The 14,202-nt window shown below is 49.4% G+C and overlaps 2 protein-coding genes across 3 annotated transcripts in view; one reads left to right on the top strand and one right to left on the bottom strand.

The window, feature by feature from the left end:
- The window catches only part of LOC122379076 (dynein regulatory complex protein 11-like), a 40,467-nt gene that overhangs the window by 16,596 nt on the left and 9,669 nt on the right, over positions 1-14,202 (top strand). For both annotated transcript variants that reach the window (XM_043361000.1, XM_043361001.1), the window contains exons 6-15: positions 7,354-7,494; positions 8,286-8,405; positions 8,671-8,870; positions 9,242-9,501; positions 10,114-10,262; positions 10,791-10,986; positions 11,243-11,350; positions 11,938-12,137; positions 12,602-12,799; positions 13,261-13,446. In XM_043361000.1, coding sequence (XP_043216935.1) covers positions 7,354-7,494; positions 8,286-8,405; positions 8,671-8,870; positions 9,242-9,501; positions 10,114-10,262; positions 10,791-10,986; positions 11,243-11,350; positions 11,938-12,137; positions 12,602-12,799; positions 13,261-13,446 — 1,758 coding nt within the window. The remainder of the gene's footprint in view (positions 1-7,353; positions 7,495-8,285; positions 8,406-8,670; positions 8,871-9,241; positions 9,502-10,113; positions 10,263-10,790; positions 10,987-11,242; positions 11,351-11,937; positions 12,138-12,601; positions 12,800-13,260; positions 13,447-14,202) is intronic.
- On the bottom strand, positions 6,058-6,722 carry LOC122379077 (colicin-E9-like). Its single transcript, XM_043361002.1, has 2 exons — positions 6,539-6,722; positions 6,058-6,478 (listed from the first exon to the last, which is right to left on the bottom strand). The coding sequence occupies exons 1-2, from the start codon at positions 6,698-6,700 to the stop codon at positions 6,221-6,223; spliced, it is 420 nt and encodes a 139-aa protein (XP_043216937.1). The 5' UTR covers positions 6,701-6,722; the 3' UTR covers positions 6,058-6,220.

Raw genomic sequence — 14,202 nt, 5'->3', positions numbered from 1 at the left:
AATTTATTTCATTTTATTCATATATTGTGGTTATAAAAATCACTTCGGCAACGTCAAGCATAACTCGACTAACTGAACTATGAAAAATGTTACAGCTGAAGAGGGGGAAATGCTACTTTGGTGACAACACCATGGGAAGCCAATTTGACGTGGGGGATTTGTCCTTCAGAAACTGACTTTATGAATGAAGTCATTTTCAGATTAAAGGGAAACCAAAATTTGACGAAATATCAACCAAAACAACGGCATAATTCCAGTAACTGAACCGATTTGGGATATAATAGATATAGAATAGCTCGAATGCTTGAATTGGCGAATGGACGGACTAGGCAGAACCTGCTGCGTATCCCTGTCCACTAAGGTCAGACCTATGGCGTCAGACCAGTCAATGCCGGGTCGAATCCTGAGAATTAAGCTGCCAAAGTTTAACATGTCCCTCAAAGCTGGACACTGTCCGACATACTCAACTAACTTCAACTGGCGACTGCTCCTACCAACCGCGCTAACTCCTACCATTCCCATCAGGATTTTCATATATCAAGCGTCGAAGTGACTCGAACCCGAGCTCTCACCACCGGCAGTCCAGTGCTCTACCAACTGAGCGAATCTTCAGAGGGTTGGACAAAGCGAACATTCTTACGGACAGAGGTGGATCTGGAGGATAATATACTTTAACCGAATGCTTGCCAATATAATGCAAAAGTGCGGTCTTATGAAACTGAACCATTGCACCGTAGGGATTATCCCGATCTAGCCTGTCATAAGTCTGAGAACCGACTTCTCATTTTAATCAATATTTAGACCTCATTATGCGCAAAATTGTCTGAACTTTAATGTTGAATGTCTCATTTTGCCTATTATAATATGTTTGAGCACAAAAAATGAGCCCAAAGTCAGGCATTACTCACTTTACACACCTTGTGCAAATGAATGCTGAAAACTTGAACTCGGTTGTGTGGCTTATAACTCGAAACCAACGATCTCCAGCATCACAAATCGCATATCGTCTAATAGCTTTATCCTTTTGGAGCATGGCGATGCATTACAATAACATATTTTTCAAATTTTTGGACTCGCAACGCCAAATTCAAAATATACTGTAAACGGTAGTTTAGTTAGCAGAATGATTTGGAAAAACATAGAAAATCAACAACTTTCGACAAAAGTTGACACTTTGCTTTTCATACCATTCGATTCGTCGCATATTTCTAGTCCGGGGACTTACTCAAACTTTTGCCACTTTTTGCCTCTCTCGGAATAAAACGGTCTGGCATCGAGAACGTCGACTAGCGGATAATGACATTATCCGCGGTTTCCAGTCTTTTTGTGGTTTTAAGCGTTCAAATATGTGAAATGATGTTGGTGCCATGCATTATGATGGGTGTCAAGGTCACGTGAAGGTCAAGTCAAGGTCATTGACCTTTGATGACCTTGGTTCACTTTTTCGACTTTTACTTGTTTCTAGGGTATTTTTTGGTGCTGATTTCGAATTTAGCAACGATTTGAATATTTACGAAGTAGTTCTGGTGCCTTCGTACCATTTTACGAAGCTGTCAGTATTTGGTGACACCTACTATGGATGGCCGGCGGGACGCCTACCTACTGGTTGATCTGACCTGACCTGACCCGACCTGGCCTAAATGCATAAAGACATCGTCTGTGATCAAAACTAGCATGGAATTCGTGATCAGCACCCCAAAATACCCCGCAACACCCTAACTTTACGATGTTTCAAGAGGTCTCGATTTCCCAACTTTAGTTGGGTCATTAAACTGACTTGGGAAGTCAACTAATGACTTTGGACTTTGAAATTGGATATATTCGGCCTCATCTCGTCATAGGCAGCACGCTTGATTTTTCCGCGAAGCTCTAGCTTGATCAGGGCCAAACGGCTGAGTCGGGGGTCCAATTGAACCCCCTATACTATGTTGATTATGCACATTTACAGGTAACATTCTCACCAGAACACACCAGCCAACATCTGTGCACAATCTGGCTACAATACTACCTATGGTTTGCCCTCTACCAGGGTTGTGCTTGACTCATGAGTCGAGTCAGAAATTTGACTCAACTCTGACTCAAATGAGTCAGATTTGAGTCGAGTCGGATAAAATGTTGAGCTGTTGAGTTGAGTCAGAGTTGAGTCGGACAAAAACATTAAGGCGTTGAGTTGAGTCAGAGTTGAGTCAGTAAAATAATTTTGACATCGAGTTGAGTCAAACAATGAGTCAGCTGACTCAACTTTCTAGAAACAAGCTTTTCATCCCCACACCCCGCTTAACAACTTTGCCCTGGCCCTGCTGCCGGATTTTTTTTTCACCCCCGCCCCGCTCAACAACTTTTTTATCTGAGTCAATTTTGAGTCAACTTACTTATACTTACTTATACTTATACTTATTAAGTGCGGAATTTTGAAAGGCCACTTGGCCTCAAGGATCCGGTCCTATCGAGCTCCTTGCAGTTGCAATGCCCTGACTCAGTCGTTAAGATGAGTTGTGTATTTCGAATGTGCCCAGTGTTTGTCCAGTCTGGCTTTGAATGCGTTTAGGCTGGGAGCGTCGACGACTGATGGCGGTAGTGCATTCCAATCGTTGATGACGCGGACGGAGAAGACATTTCGACGCACTCGGGAGACGGCCCTCGGTTTTGACAGCTTCCATCGGTGTCCGCGGGTGTTGCCTGCCACCGCCGCCGCGAAGAACCTCTCCGCCTCGAGGTCGATCCCCTGTCTCAGCACCTGGTAGACAGTTATCATGTCACCACGGCGACGGCGGTGGTAGAGAGACGGCATGTCGAGGATCCGGAGCCTCTCCTCATACGGCTGATTTCGGATGGTGGCGACCAGCTTCGTGGCCCTCCTCTGAACCTTTTCTACGCGCCTCTGGTCCTCCCGATTGAAGGGTCCCCAGATGGAATTGGCATATTCAAGGTGAGGCCGCACCATCGTTCGGAACAGCAGAGGCAGAGTGTTCTCATCTAGAAGGGCAAAACTTCGGCGGATCACGGACAGGATGCGCGAAGCCTTCGTAATCGCTGCAGCTGCCTGGTCGCGGAACTTGAGTTGATGGTCGACGTAGATCCCGAGGTCCTTCTCCACCGAGGTCTGGTCCAGCTGTGTGTCACCCATGCAGTAGACGTGGTTGCCATTGCGGGGGCCCAGATGCAGTGACTTGCACTTTGCTCTGTTGAAGGGCAGCTGCCAACGCTCCGACCATTCAACAAGCGTATCTAGGTCGGCTTGGAGGCTGAGAACGTCTGATGCCCGGCTGACACTCCTGTAAATTTTCGTGTCGTCTGCGAACATCTTGATAGAGGACGCGACTTCGCCGGGCAGGTCATTGACATAGACAACAAACAACAGCGGACCCAAGACAGTTCCCTGTGGTACCCCGCTGGTCACCGCGGCCCACTCCGACCTTGCACCGTTCACACGGACCCTCTGTTGTCTTCCCGTGAGGAACGCCTGCACCCACTTCAGGAGCTTGCCATCAACACCGCAGGCCCGCAGCTTCAGAAGCAGGCGCTGGTGTGGAACAGAGTTGAACGCTTTGCTGAAATCAAGGTAAACAGCATCAATTGAGTCACCCTTTTCTAGGCCTCTGGTCCACTCTTCAAGAGTCTCGAGTAGTTGAGTGCAACAGGATCTCCTCGGTCTGAATCCGTGCTGTGCACCACTCAACTGTCCCGTCCGGGTGAGATGTGCCATCAGCTGGTCGCGTATCAACGATTCTAGCACTTTACAGGGGACTGCTGTGAGAGTGACCGGTCTGTAGTTAAGAGGAGACGTCCTGAGGCCCTTTTTGAAGATTGGGACGATTTCATCAACGCACCAGTCTCTTGGGAGGATACCAGAGTCCACAGAGGAACGGAACAGCCGTGTCCATGTCTCCGCCATCGCTTCTGCCGTCTCGCGAAGAACTCTGGGGTGAAGTCCGTCCGGCCCTGGTGCACTGTCCGCGTTGAGCTTGAGAAGCTTCCCTTTCACCGATGCAACGCTGATGTCCACGTCCTCCAGACGGGGGCCCAGATATGAAGGAGTTAACGAAGGCAGGACAGCTGATTCAGTAGTAAAGACACTTTGGAAACAACGATTTAGCAGGCTCGCTTTCTCACTGTCTTGCCGTGCCATCGTCCCATCATCATCTTTGAGGTCCTCAACTCTTAGTTTGGTGCGCAATCGTGAGCCAGTGACTTACTTACTTGACTCAACAAAAAATTTGAGTCAAGTTTGAGTCGACTCATATTTTCATTGAGCCGCTTGAGTCATGAGTCGAGTCAAGGGAAAAAAATCAGCTCCTTGTTTGAGTCAGAGTTGAGTCAGGGCTTTCTGAAGTTGAATGATGAGTCGAGTCGGCAAATTTTTTTGAGTCGAGCACAACCCTGCCCTCTACGAATAAAGATGTGCGAGATCGGAAAAATCCCCACTGTGCATTGGATGAGCCTAAAATGTTTGCCTTATAGGTGATCCCGACTACCAATTTTGTAGGTCATTGGTATACCAAAAAGCTGGCATTTCACCCGATTGTTATTTCTACTACGAATCTCATCATAAAGTGACGATTCATTCCGGCCAAGTCACCATTTCAGGTGTGCTTATGTCTGAGTTTTATTTTTGTGTCAAGTGATTTTATACCATTTAAGTCAAAGTTCTACCTACAGTGGTCAAAGGAAGCTACAAGTAAAGCCCCTACTATCGGGTTCCTACAATGTACTTACGTCTTACATACATGCCTCAGCTGGCGGGGGGGGGGGTAGAACCCCACGCCGTTTCGCCCCTAATTGAGTTAGAGCGTGATTGGAAGAAGGAATGGGAATCTGCGAGACGCAACGACTGGTACTCGAATTGTAAGTCTCAGGCCAACCTACAACATCTGAGATCAGGCTAAGTTACTTAAAGAAAGTTTTTTTTGTAAGTGGCTTCTCAGGAAATGTTTGTAGAGCTGTGATTTTGCACCATAGTGTTCTTCATGCTCAGGCGCTTCGAAAAAAATATACCTTTTGTCTAGGTGAGGTCAACTTAGGGCCTTGGATTATGGCAAAGTCACTCAGGCCACGAAGCGAACGAGGCCATGTCGCATATCATTTGATTCGGCAGGTCTTTTTCAGTGGCTTTCCCGACTCGGTAGCTCAATTTGATCATAAGCTATTGGCGAAAAACTCCGATGACCTTAGTGACATGCAACGCTAACAACGCAAAAGGTAGACATTAGACCTTGCAGGGAGCGTATGAAGTCATGATTCCATGTGGTTGATACAGTCTACGAGTACGATCATTTCCGGCGCTTAAATAACTGTTTCCATATTTCCCTCATTTGCTTATACATAAGGGTGAGGTCACGTTACAGAGCTGACTTCATGCGACCCTTAGAAAAAATCGAGATATACAAATAAGTTGTGAAACATTTGGAAGGTTACTGAGGCTCGTAAGCTTAAATTCCCTGTGAAAGATCCCTTGGTAGTTGGTACTGAGGGCGTTGCGAAGCTGCGACATTTTAGGATCGTGCAGAGGTTTACTTATGGCATTATAGTTCACTGAGGCCTGACCTGACCCGAAAATGCGGGTGATGTCACAAGACTATATCCAGTTTAAATCAACGGCCAGGTTTGCCAACTTTCAGCTCTCTATGGCGGGCGCGTTCCGAGCAATCGTGAAGAAACCGTCAGGGTGCGGCACCAGCCCCCCTCTCACCCTTGCCCGGCGAAGGTTGAAGTGCTTTTCTTTCATATTTAGCAATGACATCTGGTAAGATATAATGACTCCGGTGCTGCCAAGTGCGTATTCCAGTCAGCGAAACGATTCCTGGTTCCGTCAATATGCGATGGACTGTAATGTGTAAAAAAACATATTGCATTTAATAGCGGCTTCATGTAGCTTAACTTCCCGACCAGTCGGCTGATGTTCCCGATTGCATGGTGAATATTCGCCGTGCACTTTCATAGCAACCCGAGCGAGTCATTGGCGTTAGATTTGACTCAAATGCTTTTCTGTATAGGGAACCCCTGTGTAATTTATAATGTACTCGTATGTATGTACATAGCGAAGGCGTCACGTTCATCCTCATTTTAATGGTGTATTACATGAAAACATAACGTAAAGAAAGGCAACAAAAGCATCATATAGTTAGTAGCTGCAATTATTGAAAGGATGTCCGACTTAGGAGCAGTATACCAAAACAGATTCACTGCCTTCGACATCCGGTGCTGCTGGCGTCTTCTTTGTCTACTTGCCGAGGGCGGTGGCGAGCTGGCAGGCGGGCCAGTTGATGCCGTTGTTGATGGCCTGCAGCTGCTGGCACAGCTGCGACAGCGACGCCTGCGTCAGGGCGCCCCTCTGGGCGGCCGTGATGCCGGCAGAGCCGGAGGACGCCTGGCAGGCCGGCCACTGGACGCCGTTGTTGATGAGCTGCAGCGCCTGGCACAGCTGGCTCAGCGTCAGGCCTCGGTTGGCCTGACCGTTGTCAGAGCCGGAGCCCCATCCCTGGCCGTTGTCGGAGTCGGAGCCCCATCCCAGTCCGTTACCGGACCAGGAGCCCCAGCCCTGGCCGTTGTCGGAGCCGGAGCCCCATCCCAGTCCGTTACCGGACCAGGAGCCCCATCCCTGGCCGTTGTCAGAGCCGGAGCCCCAGCTCAGGCCCTTGTCAAACCTCGGCTTGGCCGAGGCACAGGCCAGCAGAGCGGCGATCACCAGGATGGTCTTCATGGCTGGACGGTGGTGGCTGATGAGTGGTGATCTCCCAAGCTCAGCCTGTCCTTTATATACCCGACTGTGACCGGTAACAGGTGTTTCTGTGACGCCCTGTGACGACGGCGGGTGTCTCCACTGACGGATCTGTCCGTCCGTCCATTGTTCGGAAATGAGTCGGATGTCGTTCTCGGGCTCTGTGAGTGAGCGCAGGTGCGCCAAGTCTGATCTGTTCTTCAGTCATACCGAATAAAGTTGCGAGGTAATGCAGCTTTTTACTGACTGACTATTGGTATCTCAGATTTAGATAGTGGTTTGTTTAGATAGTGGTTGGGTTTGTTATGCCCTAGTATTCATGAAAGGGTTTCTCGATAGGAACGGCACACCACATTCGTCGCTGAGCCGTGCTGCGCTTTCTGGAATGGGGTGGACGACCGACATTTAAACAACTTCTTTAAGTGCAGACTGAACTGAAAACGTCTTTGTGTCGTGTGGCATCAAATGAACAACCTTTATCGATTTTTCGCTTTCATGCTGAATGCTTGCCATTGCATCATGCATCCCCTTTTACAATAATTAATGATCACTGTTCTTTTATATAGTGTAATGTCATGTATGAACGTGCAGCGTGCGTTTTCGATCCGTTACCCGTCACCCCCATCCGTTTTCAGGCGAAGGTGAGCTCTCAGATGAGCCGTGATGAGGCTGTGCGGCTGATCCAGAGACAGGAGCGGGCCAGACAGGGCCGACACCGGGCCCGCTTCATGCAGGAGATCCACCGACAGGAGATGAAGGAGAAGACCAAGGGAAAGGTCAGTGGTGGGGGCGCGGGTAACGGTGGACGGTGGCTCTTTGTGAGCTCGTCACGACCGGTTTCATCATTTTCCTCACCCAGTCGCTCCGGTCATACGATTTGTCTTACCCCTCCACTCCGGTGGCATGTCTCTGATCACTCCGCTTATTTGATCACCAAGCTTATTTACCGCTTGTGAAACTTGTAACTTGCGCTGTGATGTTTCTCTTTTTCTTTTATTAGGTATGCGTTTTATGTGTGTATGCGAATGCATGTACCTTTTTACCCACTTTTAACCGCAGGTTGTTTGAAAAGACAAACACTATTCGTTAGAATTGTGTTTTTCTATTGAAAAACATACTACTGTTCAGCGATTGTGACACTGGACTGAGAATAGCCACGGCTCCTGTGGATGGTCCAAAGACGTTCAATAAATAAATAAATAAATAAATAAACTCGTCATATATCGCTGATCCGTCTGAGTCTTTCTGATCTCCGTCTCACTGACCTGTCTCACCAACCGGTCTCAGTGTTCCGTTGTGGTTTGTTTTCGTACTTACAACCTATCATATTGTATGCTACTTGTTTGTTTCGTTATTGTCTCACTGGCCTGTCTCGCTAGTCTGTCTCACTGTCTCACTAACCTGTGTCACCAACTTGTCTAACCTGTCTCGCTGACCTGGCTCACCGACCCGTATCGCTGACCTAACTGTCTCGCTGACCTGGCTCACCGACCCGTATCGCTGACCTGGCTCAGTGTATCCCATTGTTTTGTCTTACTGACCCGCCTCTCTGGTCACTCGGCTGCAGTACGTACCGTCTATGTCCGACGACGCAGCCGCTCTCCGCATACAGACCGTGTGGCGGGGGTTCGCCGCCCGACGGAACGTCAAACGCATGAGAGAAGAGGAGATGATATTCATCGGAATGGTACGCATGCGCCCAGGCCATATATTAGCCTGCAGACTGAAGTTTCAAGTTTAGATTCTGTAGACGCAAACATATAAAAATAAAAATATGAGCACTTATTAGCAAAACATTTTTGACTTAACAACATCGAAAAATAATCGTTTCTTTTACATTGTTTTTTTTTTTTTTTGTTCGCAGTCGTAAGTTATAATTTTTTCCAGTCGTTTCCATGCAGCTTGCGATACTCGCGGTGTCCTAACCGTCCCTCCGCGCCACCCCTGCGCAGCTGCCGCCGCGCCGTCCGTCGCCGCCGCCGGAGCGCCGCGTGGCAGAGGTGGAGGCGTCGCGGCGCGAGCTGCAGGCGCGCCACCAGCAACAGTACGAGGAGGCGCTGGTCACCGTTAAAGAGGAGCTGCGACGACTGGAGGCGGTGCAAATGCGCGAGGACATGCAGGATGAGATCCGCGCCTGGATGATGGCTGAGTGGTCAGTGGCGCGCGCCGGACGGACGGACTGTAGCGGGACGGCAAGCGTGATAGGGGCTAGCAGGGCCCTAAAGTGGCAGCCGGCATATTATTATTAGTGATAAACTTTTAAATTCGATGCAAAATAAGCGCGAAAAGGAATCTATTATTGACATTTGGTTTATTGTTTCGTAATTTAATTGGTAATGAAAGCGAACTGTTCGCTTACAAAGTGAACCCAGATGGCGTCCCTGCTGGCGGTTTATTGCATTGCTGTAATGAGTTAACTATTCTAACTATTGAAGTATTGAGTAAATCGGGAGTAAATCATTTTCCAAGGAACGATTTACACTGTTCCATTCGACCCAATTCACCGATCGTTGCCGTTTGCAGGCAGAAGAGCGGCGCCTTTCCGGACCTTCCCAATGAGGAGGAGGGCGGCTCGGCGGCACTCTTCGACCCCGACTTCGTGCCGCCGCCCAAACCCGAGAAGGAGGACAAAAAGGGCAAGGGCAAGAAGGGGAAGAAGGACAAGAAGGATAAGAAGGACGAGAAGAAAAAGAAAAAGAAGAAGGGTGAAGAGGACGAGGGGTTCATAATGCAGCCGTCGAAGTTCGTACCCGTAATCATGGAGGCCTGTATGGAATATGACGGTGAGTCTTCGCTGAGCTGTGTAGTAACATGTGCCGTTCTTTCTCGGACTCTGACGCACTCGTGCAGTTAGAATGGGCACGTCTTTTCTTTCACGTGTTGCGTCTATTGATGTTGGATGGGCAATGGGTATTTCTCGCTATATGGACTTCGACCTGATTGCTGGACGATTTTTGCGTTAAGGCCTGGCTACACTATGCGTTTTCTGCGTGCGTTTTTTGCGGGTTTGCGGGTTTTGCGTAATATCGTTCTAGAATAAAAAACGTTATTACGTTTTTGTGATGTTTTTATTGTAAATTTTAGTTAATATAAGAGTTATATTAACTTTAGTACATAACTAATGCACAACTAAATTGTAAAAGTTGCATTATTTTTAACTTTTTTCTAGAACGATATCACGCAAAAAACGCAAACCCGCAAAAAACGCACGCAGAAAACGCATAGTGTAGCCAGGCCTTTAGTGTGGGATACGAAAGAGTGTGTCGTGTGCAGAACGTCCTTCAAGCTTCAGTCGCTTACATGTTTCCAGCAACATGTCCGGCACCCGATAACCATTTGTTTTATTGAATTATGTTTCCATATCTTCTGAAACGCTCTTCACCCTGTGTTTGCAGAGAAGTGGAAACACAAAGAGGAGAAGAACAACTTTGAGCAGAACTTTGACGCCGATATCGTACGGCGGGACAAGAGACGCGAGCTGGAGCTGGAGGTCCGCAGAGACGTCGACACTGCGATGAGGGAGGAGCTCGACCGGCTCAAAGACGTGAGACGTGCAGGAGGGGGGCGACTCAAAGACGTAGGATTAGCAGGATCGAGGTCGTGAGATGCGCACGGGGAGGGTCTGGCCGACCTCACAGCCATCGAATGGTCGGAGTTCGAGGGTGGACGCGCACTGATCTGGCTTTCTGATTCAACTGGACTGTGAAGTGCATGCAGATTCTTAGAATTCGATGCCTTTTGCGCCATTTTTTCAGAGGTGCTTTACGTATTTTGGCTCGGTCATAGACCTCTACGCCGTATGCTGAGGTCTATGGCTCGGTCATCTAACTGGTCTCAGGGCTTTTTTGTGGGATTGTGTGGGTTGCTAGAACTTTCCGCTATTCGTTATTAAAGCCTTATATTCCTCTAGCTAATACAAGGGATACGGCATCTCGTATGTTATATTGCAACGTTGCGATATATACGATATCTCGTATGCAATATTGCTTTCATGGTGATTATGATAAGCTATAAAGGGATATGTTATTTGCATTCAGAGAAATTCAAGTTGCTAATTTTTGCCGACCACCAGGCGCTGGAGAGGGACAAAGGCAAGAAGGGTCGGAAAAAGAAGAAGGGTAAGAAGAAGCGCAGGGGCGGTAAGAAGGGTAAGAAGAAGAAGGGGAAGGACCTGACGCCCGACCGGAGTCTGGAGTCGCTGGTCGAGGAGCTGGTCGAGAACAACGTCATGAAGCTCATCCCCGAGAAACGCATGTCGGAATTTATCGGTACGACACGCTTTGTTTGTACGGTTTTAACTTCATGCCGTGTTGACAAATGATTATAGGTACAGAAACATTTATGCTGGATCCTATTTCTCATTTTCTTTGGTATGACTCCTTTTAGCGATCGTATTGATCGGCGAGTTGAATGTTGGAATAATTATAAGTAATTTCATACTACATAATAGTTCCTCTTGCCGTGAAAAGTTCACTATCCCAGCGCTGGTGTACGTAACTGACGATGACTCGCCCGGCGCGACAGGCTACCCACAGCTGACCGGCTCCCTGCAGCGACTGAAGAGCCAAGAGGCCCGACCGCTGCTGGGTGACGTGCGCCGCGTGCTGACAGAGTACTGCATCATACCGCTCGGTCAGTTAAAGAGGTTCTGACAGCGTACTAACAGAGTACTGCATCATCCCGCTCGGTTAGTTATAGGGGTTCTGACAGAGTACTGACAGAGTACTGACAGAGTACTGCATCATCCGTGGCTCGTTCAGTTATAGTGGTTTTGACATAGTACTGCATCATCCCGCTCGGTTAGTTATAGGGGTTCTGACAGAGTACTGCATCATCCCGCTCGGTTAGTCATAGTGGTTATGACACAATACTGCATCATCCCGCTCGATTGGTTATACGGGGAGAGTGCTGCGTTGTTTTCTTCGTTTGATCATAGATATGGAATACTGGCAGAATAATGCACCATACCGCTTGGTTAGTTATAGAGAGGGAACTAAGTGCTGACAGAGTACCGCATCATGCTTTGTCACACGAGTATGGTAAGGAAATAACGGCACAAGGCGATGTTTTTCTGTTCAGTAACTTACCGCTGAAAATCGACTGATATGAACTGCGGGCAGTGCAGAGTTGTCGCCTAAATGTATCATAGCACCCTGCTCGACAGTCGATCTCAGACATATGATCTCCCTCCCCGCCCCTCTGCTCTGCCTTCTTCTCAGGCTGCGCGTCCGTGCACGAAACTGCACCTCTGATCAAGTCTGTTCTGATCGCCGGCCCGCCGGGCTGTGGCCGAAAACACCTGGTGCACGCCATCTGCGCCGAGTCAGGCGCCGTTCTGTTCGACCTGAGCGCGTCCAACATCGCCGGGCGCTACCCGGGAAAGGCCGGACTCACCATGCTCATGCACCTGGTCAACAAGGTCAGCGAGGCGGGGCAGGGTGGGAGGCGGAGGTGCTGGGTAGAGCAGGGGTGGGCGATTTGTGATATTTTTTAGAGGCTCGTCATCGGTAAAATGGATACACATCAAACTGATGATTCCATGATACAACCTTGCACTTAGTTCGCAAGGGGCTGTTTTATTTTTTTATTGGTTGATGAATGTTGAACGACGGTTCCTTTTACTGTTGCTATTTTAAAGTTTTTAGGGACGTTTTTCAATCGTTTTACGTCTTTCTTTCTGTCTGTCTGTCTGTCTGTCTGTCTGTATGTTTGTCTGTCTGTCTGTCTGTGTGTCTAATTCTATCTATGTCCATCTATTGCCGGCTGGCGGCGCCCCGTCCGCCCCGTCTGAGGTCGCCCCCGTCGCCGCCTCTGTCTGAGGGGCACCACCGTCGCCCCGGCCGCCCCGGCCTGATGTCGCCCCGGTCGCCGCCTCTCCGCCAGGTCGGCCGCCTCCTGCAGCCCTCCGTCATCTGGATCGACAACGCCGAGAAGACGTTCGTCAAGAAGGTGCCCAAGACGGACAAGACGGAGCCGAAGCGTCTGAAGAAGGAGCTGCCGAAGCTGCTGAAGGCGCTGACGCCGGCGGACCGGCTGCTGTTGGTGGGCACCAGCGAGACGCCCTGGGAGGCAGACCAGAAGGTACGGACCCGGCCGATCGTACTGGTCAGAACACCGCCTGTACCCCGGACGCTCATATACTAGGGCCTGGAGGAAGGGGGCGGGGCAGGGTGAGCGTTCTGCAAACTGACAGACAGTGGTCAAGGATAGTTATTACTGTTATTTCTACATGTAAGATCCATCAGTCTGTTCTGCTGTTTTGTTATTTTATTCTCGCTAATTCACTCCGGCCTCAGTGAAATATTGCATTTTGAAAAAAGGCGATTCAGGAACGCAAGTTGTTTAATTTGATTGCATTAACTTTTTACCCTGGGTGTCAGTTATTTGTTGAATATTTCCTTCTCACTGCAACCTAGCAGAATTTATGTTACATCGTTCTGTTTATTGTTCTCTTATACTTTTTGCCACACAATCCTTCCCGTCTAAATCCTCAATGACTCTGCCCTTCCCCTCGCTGACCCGTCCCCTCCACCCACCCTCAGGCGCTGGGTCAGACGTACAACCGTGTGATCCTGATGCCGCCGCTCGACTACGCCAGCCGACTACAGCTGCTCAGCCGCGCCGTGGCCGTACCGGGCGTACCGCGCCACCCGGCGCTGGACCTGAGCACGCTCACTAAACTGACGGACGGGTTCACCGCCGGACACTGCCTGGATATGGTGCATGAGGTCAGTCAGAGGGGGAGACACTGTGCGGCTGAACACTGCCTGGATATGGTGCATGAGGTCAGTCAGAGGGGGAGACACTGTACGGCCGGACATCGTCTGGATATGGTGCATGAGGTCAGTCAGCGGGGAGACACTGTACGGCCGGACACTGCCTGGACATGGTGCATGAGGTCAGTCAGCGGGGAGACACTGTACAAACGGCCGGACACTGCCTGGATATGGTGCATGAGGTCAGTGGGCGGCCATAGGGGAGCACGGGACAGCACTATCAAACGGCCGGACACTCTCGACATGGTGTATGAGGTTAGTGGGGAGCTCGGGGACAGCACTGTACTGCCGGACATTGCCTGGATATGCTGCACGAAGTCACTGGGGCGGATACCGGGGGAAGGCACGAGGGCAGCATTTTACGGCTGGACACTGCATCGACATGTTGCACTAGGGTGAGTGGGCTGGTCACAGGGGCGTGAGAGAAGGGCGACATTGTACTGCCGGAAACTGACTCGACCTGGTGTTCGAGAATATCAGTGGGGCAATTAATCTTCACTGGGACGGTCACAGGAACGCACGGGTACGACAACAGTACGCCACGGTAAGGGTGTACACGACACAGGAAGGCTACAACTCGAGGAGGATACGGCCCATGGTTTCTGCTAAAGGGTATTCTCAGCCAAAACACATAGCAGGGATACATGTGGTAAGAGTGCAGTACCGTTTGGCGAATAGTGTGCGCTTCAATCCTTGAAAAGTCAATGA

Source organism: Amphibalanus amphitrite, unplaced genomic scaffold, assembly GCF_019059575.1.
Source record: "Amphibalanus amphitrite isolate SeventyFive unplaced genomic scaffold, NRLGWU_Aamphi_draft 000070F_arrow, whole genome shotgun sequence".
Lineage (NCBI taxonomy): Eukaryota > Metazoa > Arthropoda > Thecostraca > Balanomorpha > Balanidae > Amphibalanus > Amphibalanus amphitrite.
The sequence above is the reverse complement of the archived record's forward strand: the minus strand, read 5'-3'. Positions and strand labels throughout refer to the sequence as shown.